Here is a 21268-nt window from a genome sequence, read left to right as displayed (position 1 = left end):
AGATGCCTTGTCTTTAAATCTTTTTTTTTTTTTTTTACATCTCCTCAATTAGAGGGAATAAGGTCCAAATAAGTTATTTCATTCTTTTTTTAATTTTTTTACTTGGTTCCTTCAATTTGTCCTTTACACATATGCATACAATTTTGAAATGAAACAGAAAACTCACTGCCACGGGTTGCTGCAGTTATTGCATGATCACTGCGTTTTGCACTGTATTTCTAAGAAGTCTCACTTCATATGACAAGTAGCTGAAATGGAAAATGTTTTTCTCCAGTATTATTATTGGGATTTAATAATTGCCCTATTCATACACCCTTGTTTTGCAACCTGTACAGTTATGAATTGGCAGTCTTGCAGTGTGTTCAAGTCTGTCTATGAGTACAAGGCATGGCACCTATATCAATGTATTCTTTATTATAAATTATTGCCACCTAATTTCACCAGTGGCCAATGCAGGAAATGGCTGGAAATATCTGATGGGACAGAACAATCCATTCAGAACAGGACATTCCTTTCAGTTAATAAGCCGATAAGATGACTGTGTTTATTTTTCAAAGGGACTTTAGCTTTCTACTCTGAGGCCCACAATAAAATACCATTTCAGGACATTCTCTCCTAATAGCACCCAAGTTCTGATAACGTTTATGTGTTCTACATAAAATACTGATAAGACGTGCTGTAAATGTTACAATGAGAGATACTCCAGCAATATTGTATGTTATATCTTTCTCTATGGACAATCTCTTCACTGGAATCCCTCACATTGTGGGAACATTGAAAGTGGAGGAGGTGCCACAAACATGGAGTTGGATTTCTTCAAAATAGATTGCAGGGTTTGCTGTCAGCCATAAGGAGTATGTCCGGATTTTCAGATTACAGTATGTCATATATAAAGCAGAACGTCAGCCAAAGCATTATTTTTATTTTTTTCATATAGGCCCAGGCCATCTGTCCTGTCTTTATAACTGGTTATGCCCCTACTGAAGAGATTTTTTTTGCACTTCTTGTTCTTGCAACACCATAGGTGTTAACAGGACATTCCCAGCCAGGCACTGTTTTCACTACACGCAGATTCTGGATGCAGAAAAATTGACTACAAAAACTGGATTGAGATTAACTTGGTTTAAGAGCACTTTGCTATACAAGCAAAAATGTTTGTGAAATTTTGACTTGATATACACGCAATGTCTTGATATACAAGCAAAAAAAGTATACATGGTCACATCATCAGGTAATCTGTGTGTAGAGACTGTGCAAAGTCACATTTCCATGAAATCCTCAAAAGTAACTGTTATTTAATAAGTTCCTTGGTAAAGCCACGCAAAAAAAAAAGGTTGGGGCCCGCCAACAGATGGCAATGATTCTGTTACTTACAATGAAAGTTTTGTTTGCATTTTTATTTTATACTATTTTACTATAACTGTTTTTGGATTGTGGATCAAATCAACTGGGTTTCCATTCATTCTTATGGGGAAATTCGTTTTGCTGTATTTATTACTTTCATATTGAACTAAAAATGGATAATGTGATATATATGCCATGTTTGGAGAGATTGAACCTTATTTCATTCACTTTTTTTTCTAAGGTTTCTCCAAGGTGATATTTTTACGCCTTATAAATAAGATGATTTATAAGCAAGAAAGTACTTTTTCACCTACTTTTGGTACTTTTTCAATTGCAGAATGCTGAAAAGTTACTTTAAACAGAGGATGGAAAATAATCTCTTAGGAGAAAACTTAGAAGAAAAAGTGAATTCAATAAAGGCCACTGGGCCATATGCAATTCACTTTTTCACCTGAGTTTTCTTCTCGGAGATAATTTTTCATTTACAAATTAAAATAACTTCCCTGCACTTTGCAACTAAAAAAAGTACCAACAAGTAAAGGAAAAAGGACTATCAAAATTATTTTGAGTATTTTCTTGCTTTCTGATGGCCTAACATTCATTTTATTGACACATTTAAAAATATCACCCAGGAGAAAACTTAGGAGAAAAAGTTACCGTAATTGCATATGGGCCATTATATCAGTTTTTATCTCCGATAACATCACAGGATGTAAGGGAAACTCTTTCCATTGGGAATATGGGCAGTATTAAGCCTGGTCAGAAACTATCTGGAGTTCTAATATACAGTAAACCAGATATGAAAACAAATTGATAAGATACACTATGGCATCAATAAAAATTGACTCTAAATTGGGCTTTTCTGGAATACCATATTCTTATTTTGGTTTAAAGTCAATGGGAACTGCTTGATAAAAAAAAAGAAACCAGATACTTACCTAAGGAGAGGGAAGGCTCTGGGTCCTATAGAGCCTTCCCTCTCCTCTATCGGTGCCCTCGGTGCATCGCTGGCTCCCCCGTTCAAATACCCCACCGCGGGGGACTTCGGAAGTCTTCGGAAGCCGAGTCCTTCCAAAGACAGGCGGCTCCATACTGGGCATGTGCGATAAAGAGCGCTCGCGCGTGCGCAGTATGGAGGGACCCGTCTTCGGGAGTACTCGGGCTCCCGAAGACTTTCCAAAGTCACCTTCGCTGGTGGAAGGAGTAGTATTTGACCAATTTAGCCAAATACTGCTCCCGGGAACAGCGCAGCACCATGGGCACTGGGAGATGAGAGGGAAGGCTCATTAGGGCCTAGTGAGATAAAAAAAAAGTATCTTGTTTTATGTAGCGGTTCCTATTGGCTTTAAAGCATTAAACTCTAATTTTGAAGATTTGACTGTCTCACTAACATCCACTGTTGCTCTTTATTTGTATTTGGCTCCCATGCAGAGTGATGATGACCTACTGAAAGTCTTTTTTGGCTTCCTAGCTGTTATTGCTATTGCATTGCAATCAGATATCTGGTTGCATTTTACAGCAGGGTCTTTTAACCCTAACAGTAAAATAATGAAAAGGGAACACACAGATTCTAGGAAGGATTGGTATTATACTGTATGTAAAAATGTATCTCATCATGCTACACTTCAGGTACCCTTTAAGTAAAGATAACCAAAAGAGTTGAATGTATGAAAATATTACCTTTCAAATGGTTTATTTATGGTATTCTAAAATATAGATAACTAGTGGACCTAAGCCCATTTAAAAACGGGCTAGGTCTTCATTGCGCATGCGCCCACGCACGCGCCCGCCCCTTGGCCGTGCGGCTCATGTCACTCCCCCTCACTGTCTCTGCATCCTTGCACATGCGCAGAGCGCAGATGGGACACTCACAGGGACACAGGACGCAAAGACAGTAGGGTTTTACTATATAGGATAATCCACAACATTTACTTAAAAACAAACCCAAAAATTCAAAAAATAGGTTATTCATAGGCTCCAGATTTCCTGTAGATATATATTACACCAGGTATATAGTCAGATTTCTGTGTAACTTCCTTTTCCGATACAGCTATTTCCCACTGCTCCACTTCCTGTACCAATATTTGTTCCCAGAGTCCTCTGTTCTGCAGATCAGTCAAGGCTTCTTCTAGCTCAGCTTTGTATTGAAGATTAGAGATATTACTGCGAGTGGTTAAACACATTAAACCACCTAGACAAAAAATAAAAATACTTACTTATAAAACAACAAAACATTTCCAAGGGATAAAAAAATATTCTCCTTAAAGAGACTCCGTAACAAAAATTGCATCCTGTTTTTTATCATCCTACAAGTTCCAAAAGCTATTCTAATGTGTTCTGGCTTACTGCAGCACGTTCTACTATCACCATCTCTGTAATAAATCAACTTATCTCTCTCTTGTCAGACTTGTCAGCCTGTGTCTGGAAGGCTGCCAAGTTCTTCAGTGTTGTGGTTCTGTGATGCATCTCCCCCTTCCAGACCCCTCTCTGCACACTGCCTGTGTATTATTTAGATTAGAGCAGCTTCTCTCTTATCTTTTACAAGCTGGATAAATCCTCCTCTGACCTGGCTGGGCTTTCACATACTGAGAAATTACATACAGGCAGAGCTGTCTGCACTCTGCAGGAAGAAACAGCCTGACACTTCAGTGGAAGATAGCTGCAGGGGGAAAGAAACACACAAATTATCTCTTGAGATTCAAAAGGAAGGGTGTATACAGCCTGCTTGTGTATGGATGTATTTTCTATGTGTGGACATACTGTACATCAACCTACTTCCTGTTTTGGTGGCCATTTTGTTTGTTTATAAACAAACTTTTTAAAACTGTTTTTAACCACTTTTAATGCGGTGAGGAGCGGCGAAATTGTGACAGAGGGTAATAGGAGATGTCCCCTAACGCACTGGTATGTTTACTTTTGTGCGATTTTAACAATACAGATTCTCTTTAATGCATATAAAATGTATTGAAAAACATTATGCAGTGGGTATGCCTGGCCTTTTCAGGATACATATAGAAACCACAGTTATTATTTATTCATACCTTCCATGGCACAAGGGCTGGTTCTAGACTTTTTGCTGCCTGAGGCAAACTTGTGAGGATGCGCCCCCCACCCCCCTTGATTTAGAATGATCGCACAGCACCCAACAATTTACTCTGCTTCATTTAATGTTCTCACATGACATGCTTGCAGCTCAACACAATAACACACTGGCTGGCTGTGAGTTTGTGACAAACAAACTGCTCACCCTCAGCCGCTCCTTTCCTCCTCAGGAAGGTTCACACAGTACAGAAATGCCGCCACTGAAATCTCTGCGCCTGATGCAAATGTTTCACCTTGCTTTATGAGAGAACTGGCCCTGTATGGCACTGTATAGAGTAGGGTGTCTCTATTGATTCTATCTCTTCCAGTAAACACATAAAAACTTTGTGATGTTGAGATCAGAGTTCTGTTGAAGTTTCTCTTCTATGACTCCTTGTTGTTCTTTATGATGATAGTACTTTGGGTGTATGCTTGCAATCATTATCTTGCACTTTGGGACAAATCAGACACCTCCCTTATGATGCGGCATGATAGATTAGTACCTACAGTACCTCTACTTATCGGAATAGAGTACTGTCAATTCAAAACAAATTCATAACTCCGTTTGCAAATATGCAACCCCCAAATCTGCAAGGAAAATTGACTTTTGCCTGGAAACAGGCCTCTAGCAAACAAACTACCTTCTGGTACAAACAAATATTTCAGATTTTGGGCTCTGAATACCTCAGAACTTTCTATTTTTCTGCACACCAGTTCTTGTGCATAGGATCCATCTTGTTTCTAGGTTAGGGTATAGCTTTTCATCCACAAGCCTTCCAAGAAGACCACTTCTGACCAGACTTTCTGAGACTGAGGGGTGGGGTTCTTCAGGGTCTGTGCTGGTGGTGTCACTGGACAACTTCTAACAGCACAGAGAAGCCAGCATATTGTGTGTCTTTGCAGGAGAGTGAGGCCCAGTGCACACCAAAACCGCTAGCAGATCCTCAAAACGGTAGCGGTTTTTGAAGCAGATTTCAGAGCCATTCTAGGCATGTTTAGAGACGTTTTCTAAACATGCCTAGCGTTTTTGGGAAGCGTTTTTGTGTAGCAGATTACAAATATTGTTACAGTAAAAGCTGTTACTGAACAGCTTCTGTAACAAAAACGCCTGGAAAACCGCTCTGATAGCGTTTTCCAGAGCAGTTTGCGTTTTTCCAATACTTTACATTGAGGCAGAAATGCTTCTGCAAACCGCAAACGTGCAGCAGGAGGCACGTTTGCGGTTTGCTAAAAACCTCAAACCGCTGGTGTGCACCATCTCATTGAAATACATTAGCCGAGCGTTTTCACAGGCGGATGCGGTTGGCGGATCGCTACTAAAACCGCTTGGTGTGCACTGGGCCTGAGGGCCCATTTACACTAGAAGCGCTTTTCTGAGAGCTTTGTAATTGATTAGCACTTTTTAAAAATCGCTCCCATTCACTTTCATTAAAATTGCTGTAAAAATCGCTGCGATTTTCATGTACACAATATCGCAGTGATTTTTACTGCAATTTTAATGAAAGTGAATGGGAGTGATTTTTAAAAAGCGCTAATCAATCACAAAGCGCTCAGAAAAGCGATTCTAGTGTGAATGGGGCCTGAGGACTGTACACCCATTGCTGCAGGAAGGCCACTCTGTCTCCTTGCTATGCTCAATCTTGCATATTTTTATTTTACACTTAAAGTGGAACTCCAGTGAAAATAATGTAGTAAAAAAAAGTGCTTCATTTTTTACCATAATTATGTATAAATGATTTAGTCAGTGTTTGCTCATTGTAAAATCTTTCCTCTCCCCGATTTACATTCTGACATTTATTACATGGTGACATTTTTACTGTGGGCAGGTTATGTAGCTGCTCCTAGCTGTTTTGGCTGTTACAGACAGCTGTAAACAGCTAATTCCTGTCTGTGAACATTGTTACATTGTGGCAGTTTGTACAGAGTACTTCTTGTGGGAGGGGTTTCAGCACAAAATCAGACATACAGCGCCCCCTGATGGTCTGTTTGTGAAAATCATTATATTTCTCATGTAAAAGGGGGTATCAGCTACTGATTGGGATAAAGTTCAATTCTAGGTTGGAGTTTCTCTTTAACTGTCGTTAGTTACTGTACCTCCATTTTATATCAGAGCATAGCTGTTCTTACCGAGTTTCCTTATTGCTGCACAGCTGATTCTGTTTGATTTAAAGGGAAGGTTCAGGGACGATAAAAAAAAAAAAAAATCCACATCCACTTACCTGGGGCTTCCTCCAGCCCATGGCAGGCAGGAGGTGCCCTCGGCGCCGCTCCGCAGGCTCCCGGTGGTCTCCTGGCCAGGCCCGCGGCCAGGTCGGGCCTCTGCTGCGCTCCAATCTGCGTCTCATTGGTGCGCACTGACGTCATTGGACGTCCTCCGGACTGTACTGCGCAGGCACAGTAGTTCTGAGCCTGCGCAGTACAGCCCGGAGGACGTCCGATGACCTTGCCAGGTCGGGCGCGCCAACGGAGACCACCGGGAGCCTACGGAGCGGCGCCAAGGGCACCTCCTGCCTGACACGGGCTGGAGGAAGCCCCAGGTAAGTGGATGTGGATTTTTTTTATCGTCCCTGAACCTTCCCTTTAAAGGACATCCAAGGTGAAAATAAACTGATGAGAAAAACAATTGTATCTATTCTCCTTCTCCTAAAAATAATTTTTTATAGATATCCCATAGTTTTATGTCAAGTTTCTAAGTTTTTACTACTTCATTGTCTCTGCCCAATGACACCTTCACTGAAACATGCTAGAGCTCAAATCTATGCATTATTGACCCTTTTTATCTATTTCCTGCTCTCAGAATCCATTTACTGACAGGAAAGTACTTTATGGCTGTAATTACTTATCATTGAAGGATATGTTATAGTCTGATCCAGTCCGACCCGGTCCCGACCCAGACAGACACTGTGACTTGCACACATTATGTTTAACTCTTTCAGGCAGAGAAATAAAAAAAGGAACACAGCCTAGTTATTTTTGTGCTTGGCAGTGTACATACACATGTCTATCTCATCATGTCACTTGTCACCTCGGTTGTCCTTTAATGATTGTGTTTTAACCTAAATGTTATCTAGCAGATAACTAGCTTCCGTTTGTTATAACTGTTTAACCATGCCTGCAAAATCCATACTGTCAGCAAAAGCTCCTGGGAAAATCGATACTATTTCAAAAGCAAAGGGTAAGGACACATGAGATACTGATTTGGAATTAAGAGATTAATGCAAAGGAAATGGGCAGCAGGCTTATCTCTAATAAGCTACTTATAGAACTGCTTCCTGAAACACTATTGTGAAACTGAGAATATATTCACAGTGGCATCAGTTAAACAGATGATAAGTGCCAATTATAGAGCTTACATAATGTTTTATTCTCTAGCACTGAAAGACAATATGCTATGCCCTCATTACAGCCATTATATTGAAGAGTCAATTAATGACACAAAGGAGAACGTGTAGCCCCTCCCTCCCACGTGTGCCCCTGCTAAAACGCCGCTATCCCGCGGCTGAATGGGGTCCCTTCACCCCCAACCCCTCCCTGCAAAATCAACGACCAACTTGGTCGTAGATTTTGCTGCTCTTCAGGCAGGGCTAACGGCTGCAGCCCTGCCTGTCAGCGCCATCAATCAGCGGCGCATCACCGCCTCTCCCCCGCCCCTCTCAGCGAAGGAAAACTGAGAGGGGCGGGGGAGAGGCGGAGATATGCGCTGACAGACGCGCATGACGCAGGGCTGCAGCCATTAGCCCTGCCTAAATGCGGAAGCGCTGCCCGCACAGCACGAGGGGATTGGGGAGGTAAGGGTGCACGTGCCCCTGCTGAATATAAGCACTGAAGCGAGATTTATTCTCGCTTCAGTGTCTCTTTAAGCTGCACCTACCAGGGCTAAAAATGTCGTCATCTGTAATACATTTCAGAATACAATTAAGGGTGAGGAAAGATTTTACAATGGACAATCCCTGACTAAATGTAAAAATGAATATTGTAAAAAAAAACAAGCAATTCTATTAAGTATGTTATTTTCACTACAGTTCCTCTTTAAAGCGGACCTGAACTCAGAACTTCCTCTCTGCTCTAAAAGATAAGCAACAGCATAATGACTTTAAAGGTCTTTGTAAAACGCAATTTATACCCTGATTGCATGTATAACCTTGTGCTATGTTGTAAAACCATTTGCTACCGCTCAGTCTGTCACCCCTTGTTACAATGTATGTATCCCTATTTATTGTCCAGTGCTGCGTAATAGGTTGGCGCTTTATAAATACAATAAATAATAATAATAATAATGAAAAACATTTCTTTGTTACAGCTGATACAAATCCTGCAATACATCTGCAGTTTCTCTACTTTCTTGGAAGCAGACATATTGTTAACATCCTGTGTTTACAAACGAGATCCCTGCCGTGGCAGTCAGGTGACACAATTGAGGGATCAAATTACAACTTATGATTTGTCACAGAGGGGGAATTAGACAGGCTAAATGCTCTAAATAAATACAGGGTGCATTTCCCTCTGTTTTCCTTCTGTCCTGTTTTGTCTGTTCCCTGAACACATGAATAGATTTATCCTCACCTGGTTTGGTGACACGGAACAGTTCAGAGAGCACAGACACTGGAACCTGCCCATCACTCAGAGCTCCGACTATCATGACAACATCATATTTCTCTAGAAGAAAAGAATACACATAAAGGTAAAGTATCAATTATTGCGTTTTGCAGTATAAACTAAGCCAAAGACAGTCTTAAAAAGTGTAGACTGCGCTCCTCCCCTTCAATAGTTCTCTCTCTGTAGGAATAAACAACTATACACAATAGTGTTTTACTGTTTGGACTGTTCAATATCACACAACACCACCAGTGATAAGTGTGCTTCACTCTGTGTTCAACAGCGTTTATAACCCCCTTAAATGTAGCAGCTCACCAGATGTAGACCACCTCATGCATCAGGTGGATCTAGCGCTTAAATCAATATACTAACGGCAATAGTTGCTCCAACAGGGGTAATACAATTTTATTCCATCTTCCACATACTCAAAGATAAAAGCATAAAACCATTATAGCGTAAAATGTTTAAAACGAGTTAAACAGTGCACGCTATTCAGCGCACTCACGTCTGTAGGTGAAATCAAGCCTATCGGGCTAACAGCCCAGCGATGTCTGCTCTCCTGCTGTGGTTCCGGCGTCCCTTCAGTGGCAGCCGCGGGACCACTCTGCGGTTAGATACTGGCCGGTACTAGCTCCTTCCTCGTACGTGACATCAGGCGCACCTGGCTCCGCCCTAAGCGTTTCATCCGTGTGGACTCATCAGCGGCTGCCACTGAAGTGAGAAAGTGACATGCCTCTGTGTCCCATCTGCACCTTGGGTTCTCTTTAAAGCTTAAATATTTAAACACACTTTTCCATATTACACAACACATAATCGCTCTGATCAGTTGTGCATTTGAAATGCAAAATAAGTTGCAAGTAAATGCAACTCAAGTGTAAAAGTGTCAGCAGACCTAAAACGTTAGTGTAAAAATGGAGCAGAGGTTTTGCAGCTATTCCTTATTAACATACAACTGTCAGGTAAAGCTAATACATCACTATAGCTGCTACCTCAGCCTTCTTTCCCATAATCCTTTGTTCCTGGAAATATGCAGTGCTTATTGCAGTATTTCCACAGCTGTTAACATTTAATGTAATTCCCAGCTAGTTTCTGCAGATTTGTCTCTAAGGACCAATTTACACTCTACTCCATTTGTGGAATGTTTACTCAAAAGGACTATAAAATATTGTTTCCCAGTTTCTATACTTCTCTTTGAAAGTATATAAAAAACTAGATACAATACATAACTAGTAACAGATCTCTTAAATGAGTCCCGTTTGACAAAATGTAGAAGGATGTGCTCACACACTTACCAACAACATGTTTATCGCCCGTTGCTGCTTCCTGTACAACAAAATCGTGCATACATCGGTAGCCATATGTAGTCCAAAGAGCAATTTATTTTGATCAGTGGTCAATATCATAATTGAATTTAAAGAAAGCCTGAACTGAAAATAAACTGATGAAATAAACAATTGTATCTATCCTCCTAAATAATATTTCCCTAGAATTCCATTGTTTTATTTTGAGGTTCAAAGCTAAAATATTATTTAACATTTTTATTGTCATAGCTGGATGCAGGGCCGGCCCGCTCATGAGGCGGTGTGAAAATTTTAGGGGCGGCACCCGCCCGTCCATGGGGGCGGGGGGCCGGCCGCCGAGCCGGAGGGGTAGCGGGCAGGATGGGGGTATTGGGCCTAGCGGTTTTGGGAGGGGGGTCGGACCCCCCCCCCTCCCTTGCCTGGGTCCTCCGATCTTTGCTCCGCTCCAGCTGTAAATAGTTAGGAAGCAGTCGATAGTAAGAGGCATGGGCGGGGAGGACTCACCTTTTCGGCGTTCCAGCGTGCGCTCCACTGACGTCACTTCCTGCAACGCCGTCCACTTACAATACAGTGGGCGGCGTTGCAGGAAGTGACGTCAGTGGAGCGCACGCTGGAACGCGGAAGAGGTGAGCCCTCCCTGCCCGTGCCTCTTACTATCGGCTGCTTCCTAACTATTTACAGCTGGAGCGGAGCGTAGATCGGGGGACTCAGGCGAGGGAGGGCCCTGGCTGAATGGCACAGTCTTGCAGTGTTCTGGAGTTACAATCTTGAACTATTGTACTTTTGAATCTATTTCAATCATTTAAAAGTTGCTTTCCGTCAGCAAGAGATTTGTGGCTTGTATTTGATTATCATGGCAAGCCATTGAGAATCATTATGTACAATTTTGACACAACCAGGAGAGGCATGTTAAAAAAATGCAGACTGTGAATGAAAATTCGCAGGTAATCAAAATGAGTCCATTGACTTTCATTAGCATACAAATTTACACTCTGGAAAAACGCTAACAAAATGCGTGGATGGAAACGAGGCCAAAGTGTCATTTGCATACCTCAGATTCGTAACCCTTACAGTGAGAAAAAACAACACAGCCTGGAACTATGCAGGTATAATATTTAATGGTGAGCAGTTATAAAACAAAGCACCTGCTAAAATCTCGACACTTCTGCAAAACCCTGAAGGGCCCTTTCACACTGGTGCAATGCGTTGCGGCAAATTGCCGCACTGCTACAGCAGCCTAATGTAACCCTATGGGGAAAATACATACTTTCCACGTTGTAGTACGCTGCATCGAAGTGCCAAATTTAACGCTAGCGCATAATTATGTTACCGTGCGGGACCCGTGGTGACCTACGGCAATCTGCGTCGGCCCAGAAGTCATGTTAGTCTATGGTGACAAAAGTTTTTTTTTTTTTTTAAAGTTGGTGGCTCAACGTCACAGTGCGAATGTGCGGATGCGTATTTTTTACAATATGCTTCCGCATACCTGATGCAGGAAGTGACTGCAAGTGCGTCACTTCCTCCTTGGCTGGTGGCCAGACAGGGAACATATTGCGGTGTTCCCTGAAGGCGTGCTTTTGGCGGTGCAGCAGGCACGACTCACCGCATCGCTGACGCCAATTTACAGTGTGAAACCAGCCTTAGGGACACCACTGATATTGTAAACGTCCACTTTAGGATTCCTAACCATTATTAAAATGCAGTTGATCCAGTCAGCAAAATCTGTAAATTCAGGTATGAGTGTATTTAATCTTAAAGCTATACATCTGAAACTTTTGTAACATTTTTCGTAATGATTTTACCAGAGCCAAAGGGCAGAGAATCTTTTCCCAGCATGCACTGCCTTAATTCTTGATACAGCTGCTTCTTCTTAGCAACTTCCAGCATTCCTGTACTGCCATCCACGCCATGAAATAAGAGAAAGCCACGATGCTGTAACTGAACACATATAACTAAATCAATGAAGGGACAACACCCACAAACTATTCCATCATTGTTTTATAAAGAATATGCCTGATTCCAAGCATCTTGTGGCATTGCCTTGAGCCAGCATAGTGCTAGGAAAATGTAAAATGTATAGTTTTCAGTGAGCCAACTTTCAATACAAGCATGGTGTTTGCTGGCTTTGATACGGACCTCTAAAGTCTTCAAAGGAAAGTATCAGTTAATACCAGTGAAAATGCTAGATAACACTACTAGACATCAACCTAAAGGTGCCCATTAACAGTACAATTTTTTCACTAAATGCGATCTATCGATGTGATTTGAATGATCAAAACTAATCTGAAGGTAATTATTGATTGTTCACAATTACTGAACGAGTCTTTCTTCAAATTTGATCATAAAATCCAACTATTAGATCGATTTTATCTAGCCTGCATAAATGGCAAATTTTCTAGACAAATCGCATTGAAAGATCGTATGTAGTGAAAAATTGTACCATTTATGGACACCTTAACTACTTGCTGACTGCTCCACGCCAATTGGCTCGAGCAGTGCGGCAGCCCCAGGACCGCTCCACGCTGATTGGTGTGAACGGCCGTCTATGGGGCTAGCAGGAGATCGCGCGCAGGCTGCACACGCATCTCCTGCTTGGGGGGGCGGAGCTCCCGCCTTCAGTCTCCAAGCGGCAGGCATTTAATAAAATAAATATTTACAAAAAAAAAAAAAACCTGGGGGCAATCAGACCCCACCAACAGAAATCTCTGTTGGTGGGGAGAAAAGGAGGGGGGAATCACTTGTGTGTTGAGTTGTTTGGTCCTGCAGCTTGGCCTTAAAGCTGAAGTGGCCATTTTAGTAATAAATGTCCTGGTCACTGGGGGGGAGGGGGGGGGTTAACACAGCAGTCCTCAAGTGGTTAAAGCATGCTTCAGTGGCGGCCTGCTAAAAGCACCAGTAAGCAGCAAGCATCGAATGCCAGGCAATGCCTGCTAAAGCTGCGAGGTTTTCTTTGCTACCACTGTGAAGGTGTTCTTTATGTTATCCTTGATTTTTGCTGAGTACGTTTACAATATATGGGGCTATTTATAAAGAAGAGGACTTCTGAATACTAAACTACTGTTTATTGGCACAATTATGGCACCAGCTCTAGCTAGGCCCACATAACTTTCATTATAGACTCCTAAATAGTGACTTCTGGGTTTAACCCCCTGAGGATCAGAGAAAATACACAACTTCAGTGCTACATGAATTTAACCAATAATAACTCTGTCAAAGTTTAGGACATCTGTATGAATTTGATTTGTATTTTTTTCCTGTAAAACTGAGCTTTCTATTGGTAGCGATATTATGTTTGTTTTTACAGTTATAAGGATACATTAGCAACAATGCTAACATAGAAAATATACAAAATTGTGTACATTTCCTGGCAACTAAAAGCAGGGCTGTGGAGTCGGTACAAACATCTTCCGACTCCAACTCTGACTCCTCAGTTTATGAAACCATGACTCCGACTCCAACTCCGGGTAACCAAAATGGCCCCGACTCCGACTCCTTAGTCTAATATTTAACAGGGCTGTGGATTTTGTACAAAAATCACCCGACTCCGACTCCCGACTCCTCAGTTTATGAAACCACGACTGCAAATCCAACTCCGACTCCGGGTGCCCAAAATTGCCCCGACTCCGACTCCTCGACTCCAACTCTGACTCCACAGCCCTGAAAAAAGACTAGTGCACACAATAAAGTGACAATATTTTTATTTAGCAATATTAATTTGAAATGTAAAACATTTGCAGCATACATCTTTTTATAACTCCCGAACACACCCTAAACATATAGAGATATATCAGTAAACCTATTTTAAAATTATGATTTTGTATTATGTATTCATGGAAAAATAAACACACCTACCGCCCAATACCTATCCCTAAAAAGTGATTCACTACTCCTCCATAGGCATGAAGTTTGTGAAAATATTTTTAACCAAAGAAAATTATGTTTTTTTTGTGGATCAGCCTTGGTAAGGAATGTGTTAACTGTAATTCAGTGGACGCTTTTTGCCACTGCAATTATTTTGTGCATTATATTGCATGCAGCTTTCTCTGCTCAACTAATGAGGGAAGAACTAATTTTTTGCACCAAGGTGCTGTAATTTTGGTGGGTAGTCATTATGGTCACATGCTGGTACCAATAATTTGGGCCCAAACCTTACCAGTATGAGAGCATGCTCTATCTGGAGCCTAACTTGTATATTTACTATTAGTCTACCTGGGCAGCCCCAGATGAGTTAGAAGACGATGATGAAACATGTTGGGGGTGGGGGGTAAGCAGAGCGCAGCGTGCACGTGGTTTGTGGGAGGCACCCAGGTGGATTGTTCAGACAATCAGACTGGATCAGACTAGGGGTGGATGTGGGATACTACAGGAGCACAGGCTAGATGATCTACCAGTCTGGATATGCTTTCTACACTTGTGATGCTGAATTACTTTATGGGAGTTTGATATCAGCTGTAGGATCCTGTGGAATATTTTGAGCCTTAATTATATTCTATATCTGGTAAGCCTTGTGTAAATAGTGGGTGTGTGGAGCTATCATCCTCACTAGTGCACAGGTGCTGTTTAAAGTGTGTCAACACGGTATGGTAGGGGGAACTGTTACCCCAGTTAATTAACTATATCTAGTCTTTTTCTTTGCTCATACTAACTAGCAGGATTGGATAGAAGCAGGATTCTCACACCTACTGCTGATGCGGATGCTATCCATTTATCTGGAAATAGTCAACCATCCTGACAACAGTGTTCCTATATGCAACAAGAAAAAGGGTTGCTGCCAAATTTCTGTGACTTGTGATGCATGTCCTGTCTGCTGGTATAAACAGGCAAACTACTAGTCATGGATGAGCTGTTCTGATTATAGTATTCCTCAAATAGGAGGTGAAACTTATTACATGGGTCAGCAGGCCTTGGAATTGAGTTAAATCATCAAAATAAAGGTTTAACTTTTAGTCATCTGTGTCAACACTACTCACAATCACTTCACTGCCGCAGGCACCTCCATATACTTTAATGACATTCAACACGCAAGCCTGCATTTGCTTAAGTGCTTAAAGACAGGATAAAAGCACGGCTTCCTTACATTGTAGTTCCCTACAGACATACCCAACAGATTCCAGATTCTTTCTTCCCTATGCTGTTGTCATTGTACTAGTCCATCTACTCATGGGGGATTCTAGTACAAGAAATGTACCCCTCTGATTTAAAATTGTCCACAGTCCTTTCAGCAAATTCAGGTTTGATGGTCATTAAGGTATGGAAAACCCTACTGTCACACGAGCCCTGGTGGCTGACCGCAATTAGCCTTCTAAACGGTGCCTGCGCACAGATCGTGCGAACTCTGGTCGCAGTCAATGCGCAGGAACCGTTAAGAGATAGCCGCAGACAAACCAGAAGGGAGCCTGTGAGATACGGGTGATTACAACTTCACACACTGGTTCAGGGTAGATCTGCCACCACCGTGGTTACCATGGGACTGAGGAGCCCACTGACTGACTAATCCTGCAAATAAAACGGTTAAACACACTGTATTCTGTCTAGCCGACAACAAACGAACAGTAGCGTCTCTTCAGAGACCCGGGATCAGTTCTGTGTGTGCTGATAAGCAGGGTAGCGGAACAGTGAATGACTTGGAGGAAGTCTTTTATTCACAGCAATATAAATAATTAATATATACAGACAATTATTAAAATCAACAATTATTAAAACAGTAATAGCCAGTATAAAAATAAAAGAAGGGAGAAAAATACTTAGTTCCTGGAAAGATGTCCTTTTTTGTGGGAAGAATCAAAGTTCTTGGTTTCAATCAAAGTTCAGAGTTCAGACCAGGTGGATACCAGCATATCCTCAAGCTGGCACGGATGAGTTCAAGATGTTTCAGGGTGGAGGACACTGAGTTTGGGTCCTCTGCCATTCTTATGCCCCTGATTCAGTAGGGGGGAGTGAGGGCGGGGCCACACACCCCCTTAGAACATGAGATGAGTCCTCCCCTTGTCCTGGGGACCAGAAATCATACCTTAACCATATATGGGCTCTATCTCACAGAACCGTACAGGTCAGGGCAGATTTACTAATATTTTCAGGTCTGCCTCGATGTACCCAGCAGCCTGATACCAAACATGAGGTACAGACTAACCAGCAAGCTCATGGTGACCCAGAACTCATTGGAGTGTGTAAGGGACTACAATGGTCCTAAAAGCCCCCTTACTAAGATGTTAAGAAAAACAAAAATTTGCTTTCCTAAAACAGAAAGAATTTGCGATAATTCAGGTTGGAGTGAGCTCGAGATGTCTCCCAGAGCACCACTGCTGAATATATGCAAATTAACCATTGTACCCTTAGAAGCTAAACACACCTCCAGAACCGCTGGATTGCAATGATGTATCAGCTTGTTAAATTGTACAGAGCCATAATAATCCAACATGCATACAGACTGTTTCGGATTGTTTGATCCTCATCAGTGCATGGCATGGATTAATTTGGCTCTATGGAGTAGGGCTTGTAAACCGAGAGGTACAGACTAACCAGCAAGCTCATGGTGACCCAGAACTCATTGGAGTGTGTAAGGGACTACAATGGTCCTAAAAGCCCCCTTACTAAGATGTTAAGAAAAACAAAAATTTGCTTTCCTAAAACAGAAAGAATTTGCGATAATTCAGGTTGGAGTGAGCTCGAGATGTCTCCCAGAGCACCACTGCTGAATATATGCAAATTAACCATTAACCATTTGCATATATTCAGCAGTGGTGCTCTGGGAGACATCTCGAGCTCACTCCAACCTGAATTATCGCAAATTCTTTCTGTTTTAGGAAAGCAAATTTTTGTTTTTCTTAACATCTTAGTAAGGGGGCTTTTAGGACCATTGTAGTCCCTTACACACTCCAATGAGTTCTGGGTCACCATGAGCTTGCTGGTTAGTCTGTACCTCTCGGTTTACAAGCCCTACTCCATAGAGCCAAATTAATCCATGCCATGCACTGATGAGGATCAAACAATCCGAAACAGTCTGTATGCATGTTGGATTATTATGGCTCTGTACAATTTAACAAGCTGACACATCATTGCAATCCAGCGGTTCTGGAGGTGTGTTTAGCTTCTAAGGGTACAATGGTTAATTTGCATATATTCAGCAGTGGTGCTCTGGGAGACATCTCGAGCTCACTCCAACCTGAATTATCGTAAATTCTTTCTGTTTTAGGAAAGCAAATTTTTGTTTTACCAAACATGAGGGGTGGGACCCCTGTGGTATCATTAGGGCACTGTTGAACTGCCTAACTGGCAGTCTTTACCTCAGAATGTTCTGAAATGTTCTCAGAACCAACGCCAGACAGGGCCCTCCATGCTCTGTTAGTTTGGAGGGTCTGCCAGCCTGGCAACACAGAAAATATGACACATATAGCAGTTTATGGAATATGATCTACCTCTGGGATTGATAGCAGGTCATTCCTAGGTGAGGTCCTTTTGAAGCTGGCAGCAGCAAGCCACATGTTGGCTTCCCTGCTGGGGGAAGGAGCCAGCGTGTCTGAGTTGTCCCACTCTAGATTACTTCTGTCATGGTGCTTGTCACCTATACCTGATGGATGGGCCATCAGCACAGCTTGAAGCCAGGGACTCTCTGCAGCAGACTAGGCTCAGGCTCATTAGCATATCAAAAGAGCCATCCTGCAGTTAGGCTGATGCTATCTCTCTGCTGAGAAAAGACTCAGCTGCTCCTACACACTCAACCCAGATTCTATCGATCTGAAGCGCAATCGATGCAGAGAATCGAGTGCGATCGCTTTTCCCTCACGGGCGGTTACAGGATGCGCCTGCGGCCCTGCAACCGTCCGTGACACCTACCATAAGGTAATAAAATACAGATCCTCAATGTAGATAATGTTTGCTAAGGTGCAGAACTGGGTCCCCAGTGTTGTAAGGTAACTGGTAGGTCCTTTTTTCTTTTTACAGTGTTCTGAATTCTAATGTTTCATGCTCTTGCATATTTTGCAGTAGTGGATGGTACTTATCCCTTGCAGCATTTTGGTTCCTGGTTCAAATGAGACAGGACACTATCTACAGGGAATGTGAATGTTTTCCTTGTATCTGTGTGGGTTTTCTCCGGTTACTCTGACTTCCCCCCACATCCCAAAAACATACAGATAAGTTAATTGGTTCCCCCAAATTAAGGTTAAGACCATGATAGTGGTACCGGACTTTGACTGTGGTAGGGATTAGGCTGTGAGCTGGTCAGAGGGACTGTTAGTGACAAGACTCCGCAAAGCTCTGCAGAAGATGTCAGCACTATCAGCACTTTCTATCACATGAAATTGCAAATGCAGTTAACAAACCAGCCCAACTATTCCGCACAGTGGAAAAACTCTGCAACCCGGCATGTCAAAAACTTAATATCCAGTCTTCAAAGGATCTCTGTGAACAATTTGCTCATTTCTTCTCAGACATAGGCCTCAATTCACTAAACTTATCTCCTGTCTTTAATAACGTTTCTAGAGTCATTACCATGGTGATGAGGCATGTAGTATTCAGGAAACATTTTACCTCAGGCAAACTTAAAGTTAACTCTTCTGTCTTTAAGTTAACTCTTCAATCCTTAAAATAACTCCAGAATTCTAAAGCTATAGACAGGCTGTTAATTAACTGCTTGTGAAAATAACTACAGAGGAGGTAACTTAAGGAATGAAGAGATAAGATAACTCTCTCACTGTGTGGTGGAAAGTTTTCTCTTGCCTTATTATCTCCAGCATGATCTTTGTGAATTGAGGCCAAAGTCTCCGCTATAAGGTCCGCCATCCAACTTACAGTATCTGAACCAACGCTGCAGGAAGTGACGTCAGTGGAGCGCACGCTTGGAACGAGGAAGAGGTGAGTCCTACCCGCCCGTGCCTCTTACACATAGCGGCTGCTTGTATTTAAGGCTGGAGGGGAGCGGAGCACGGGGGACCCAGGCGAGGGAGGGGGGGGGGTCCGACCCCCCTCCCCGCCGCTAGGCCCAATACCCCCGTCCTGCCAGCTACCCCTCCAGCTCGGCGGCCGGCTCCCCGCACCCACGGACGGGCGGGTGCCGCCCCTGGAATTTTGCCGCCTGAGGCAAAAATTTCACCCTGCCTCATGAGCGGGCCGGCCCTGGTACCACCTAGAGCTGATACAGAATACTGCTGCCAGACTGTTAACCAACCAACCCCGTCACTCCCACATAACGCCAGTCCTGTACTCCCTTCACTGGCTACCTATAAAATGGAGGGTCCTATTCAAGATCGGCCTACTGACATTTAAATCACTAAATAATATGGGCCCTGGATACATGAAAGAAATGTTACGGCTGCGTAGCAATCTCTGCAATCTCAGATCCACAGGTTCTAATAATCTAGTTATACCCAGAGTCCACTTGGAAACTTGTGGTTCCAGAGCCTTCTGTCATCTTTTGGAATTCCTTACCTCAGCAGATCAGGACAGCTCCATCCCTGGACGTGTTTAAATCCAGACTGAAAACCCACCTGTTCAGTTTGGCATTTGCAGAAATATAACGTGTGTTGTGTGAATACTTCAACCTACTACCAACTACTGAATCTGAGAGAGCCTAAGCGCTTTGAGTCCTATTGGAGAAAAGCGCTATAGAAATGTTATTGTATTCTATTATTGTATAAATACACAATAATGATAGTAGTGTATGGTCTTGCAAGTCTTAAAGGACCACTATCATGAATAAGGCCATAACAAGCAGAGCTGCTTACTGCTGGCACTTATTCTAGGGCCAGATACAATTCAGTTTTTTCCTAAGTTTTCTCCTAGGTGATATTTTTACATCTTATCACTAAAATGCCCTTTAAGCCATCAGCAAGCAAGAAAATATTCAGAATATTTTTGACAGTTCCTTTAAACCTACTTTTTGATACTTTTTCAGTTGCTAGCAAGTTATTTTAAACAGAAGATGAAACATTATATCTAGGAGAAAATGTGAATTGGATCAGGCCAACAGTGTTCAAGTCACCAGCATTTTTTTTAAATACGCCACAGGAAGGAAATAAACGTACTTTATGCAATGAATCCCATCCCTGCTCTCACGCATTGCAATGGAACGCACTAATGCTCTGTTGGGGAGCGTAATCAACCTCTTCTCCCCCAGCCTATTCAGTCTATCCCTATGTGCAGTGTGCAGTGGCGACATCTGTTAATAGCTTCATGCCCTTATTTCAAACAATGAACCGCACAAATGCTTCTCTATCTAATACATCTAAGACAGAGCAGACAATTTTCCTGGCGATTTAGGAGTTGTGCTCCCTCACCCACCAAATCCTTGGTATGCTCGTCTCTTGACTCTTGCCTTCCTATACACACTCTCCCTCTTGGGAGTTCTCTTCAGCGTCCCTTGACACTTTATCTAGACAGCGCAGTTCAGTGCTGCTTCACATTTGTAGGATATTCTTTTTCTATAGCGACTAAATTCTCCTGCTCTGATCTCGTTGCTGCGCACTGCGCATGCCTGAGTCTGAAGAAACTTGTTAGCTGCCCTCTGCAATACCTGTAGAGACGGGACACTCAGGGCCGGCGCTACCATAGAGGCAAAAGGGACAAATGCCCCAGCGCCTCTGACCTCTGCTGGGCCCCCCAGGTGGTCTTTCAGACTGTTCCCATATGCCTGCATGTTCAGCTCAGCTGCAGTGGCAGGCAGGCCCACACTGGCCAGGGGGGAAAGGGGGCCATCTTCTCCCAGGCCGCCTTTCATTCAGTGATTTAGTGTCGGTCTGGTGTATTCAGGTTTGTTGTTGTAAGGCAATGTCAAACACCAGGCTAGCTGATAAAAGTGCAATTAGAGGACAGGCAATCTGGTAAATATACACAGCATGTGGGCAAACATCTGTCTGGTCTCTCCCCATTGTTATAATGACTGCATGTGTGGATAAGGTGTTATACAAGTTGAAAAGTTTTTGACAGTCCCTAGACTCCAGGAGGGCTGC

At 42.6% G+C, this 21268-nt stretch overlaps 1 protein-coding gene across 3 annotated transcripts in view; it reads right to left on the bottom strand.

Annotated features, from left to right (window-relative positions):
- Nucleotides 1-1913: 1913 nt before the first annotated feature.
- METTL27 (methyltransferase like 27) overlaps nucleotides 1914-21268 on the bottom strand; it is an 86607-nt gene continuing 67252 nt past the window's right edge. For all 3 annotated transcript variants that reach the window (XM_068265752.1, XM_068265751.1, XM_068265753.1), the window contains 3 exons: nucleotides 12125-12260; nucleotides 8989-9081; nucleotides 1914-3535 (listed from right to left, as the gene is read on the bottom strand). In XM_068265752.1, the coding sequence (XP_068121853.1) occupies nucleotides 3309-3535; nucleotides 8989-9081; nucleotides 12125-12260 (456 nt within the window). In that variant the 3' untranslated portion in view covers nucleotides 1914-3308. The remainder of the gene's footprint in view (nucleotides 3536-8988; nucleotides 9082-12124; nucleotides 12261-21268) is intronic.

The sequence above is a fragment of the Hyperolius riggenbachi genome, chromosome 2 (genome assembly GCF_040937935.1).
Source record: "Hyperolius riggenbachi isolate aHypRig1 chromosome 2, aHypRig1.pri, whole genome shotgun sequence".
Taxonomy (NCBI): domain Eukaryota; kingdom Metazoa; phylum Chordata; class Amphibia; order Anura; family Hyperoliidae; genus Hyperolius; species Hyperolius riggenbachi.
The sequence above is the reverse complement of the archived record's forward strand: the minus strand, read 5'-3'. Positions and strand labels throughout refer to the sequence as shown.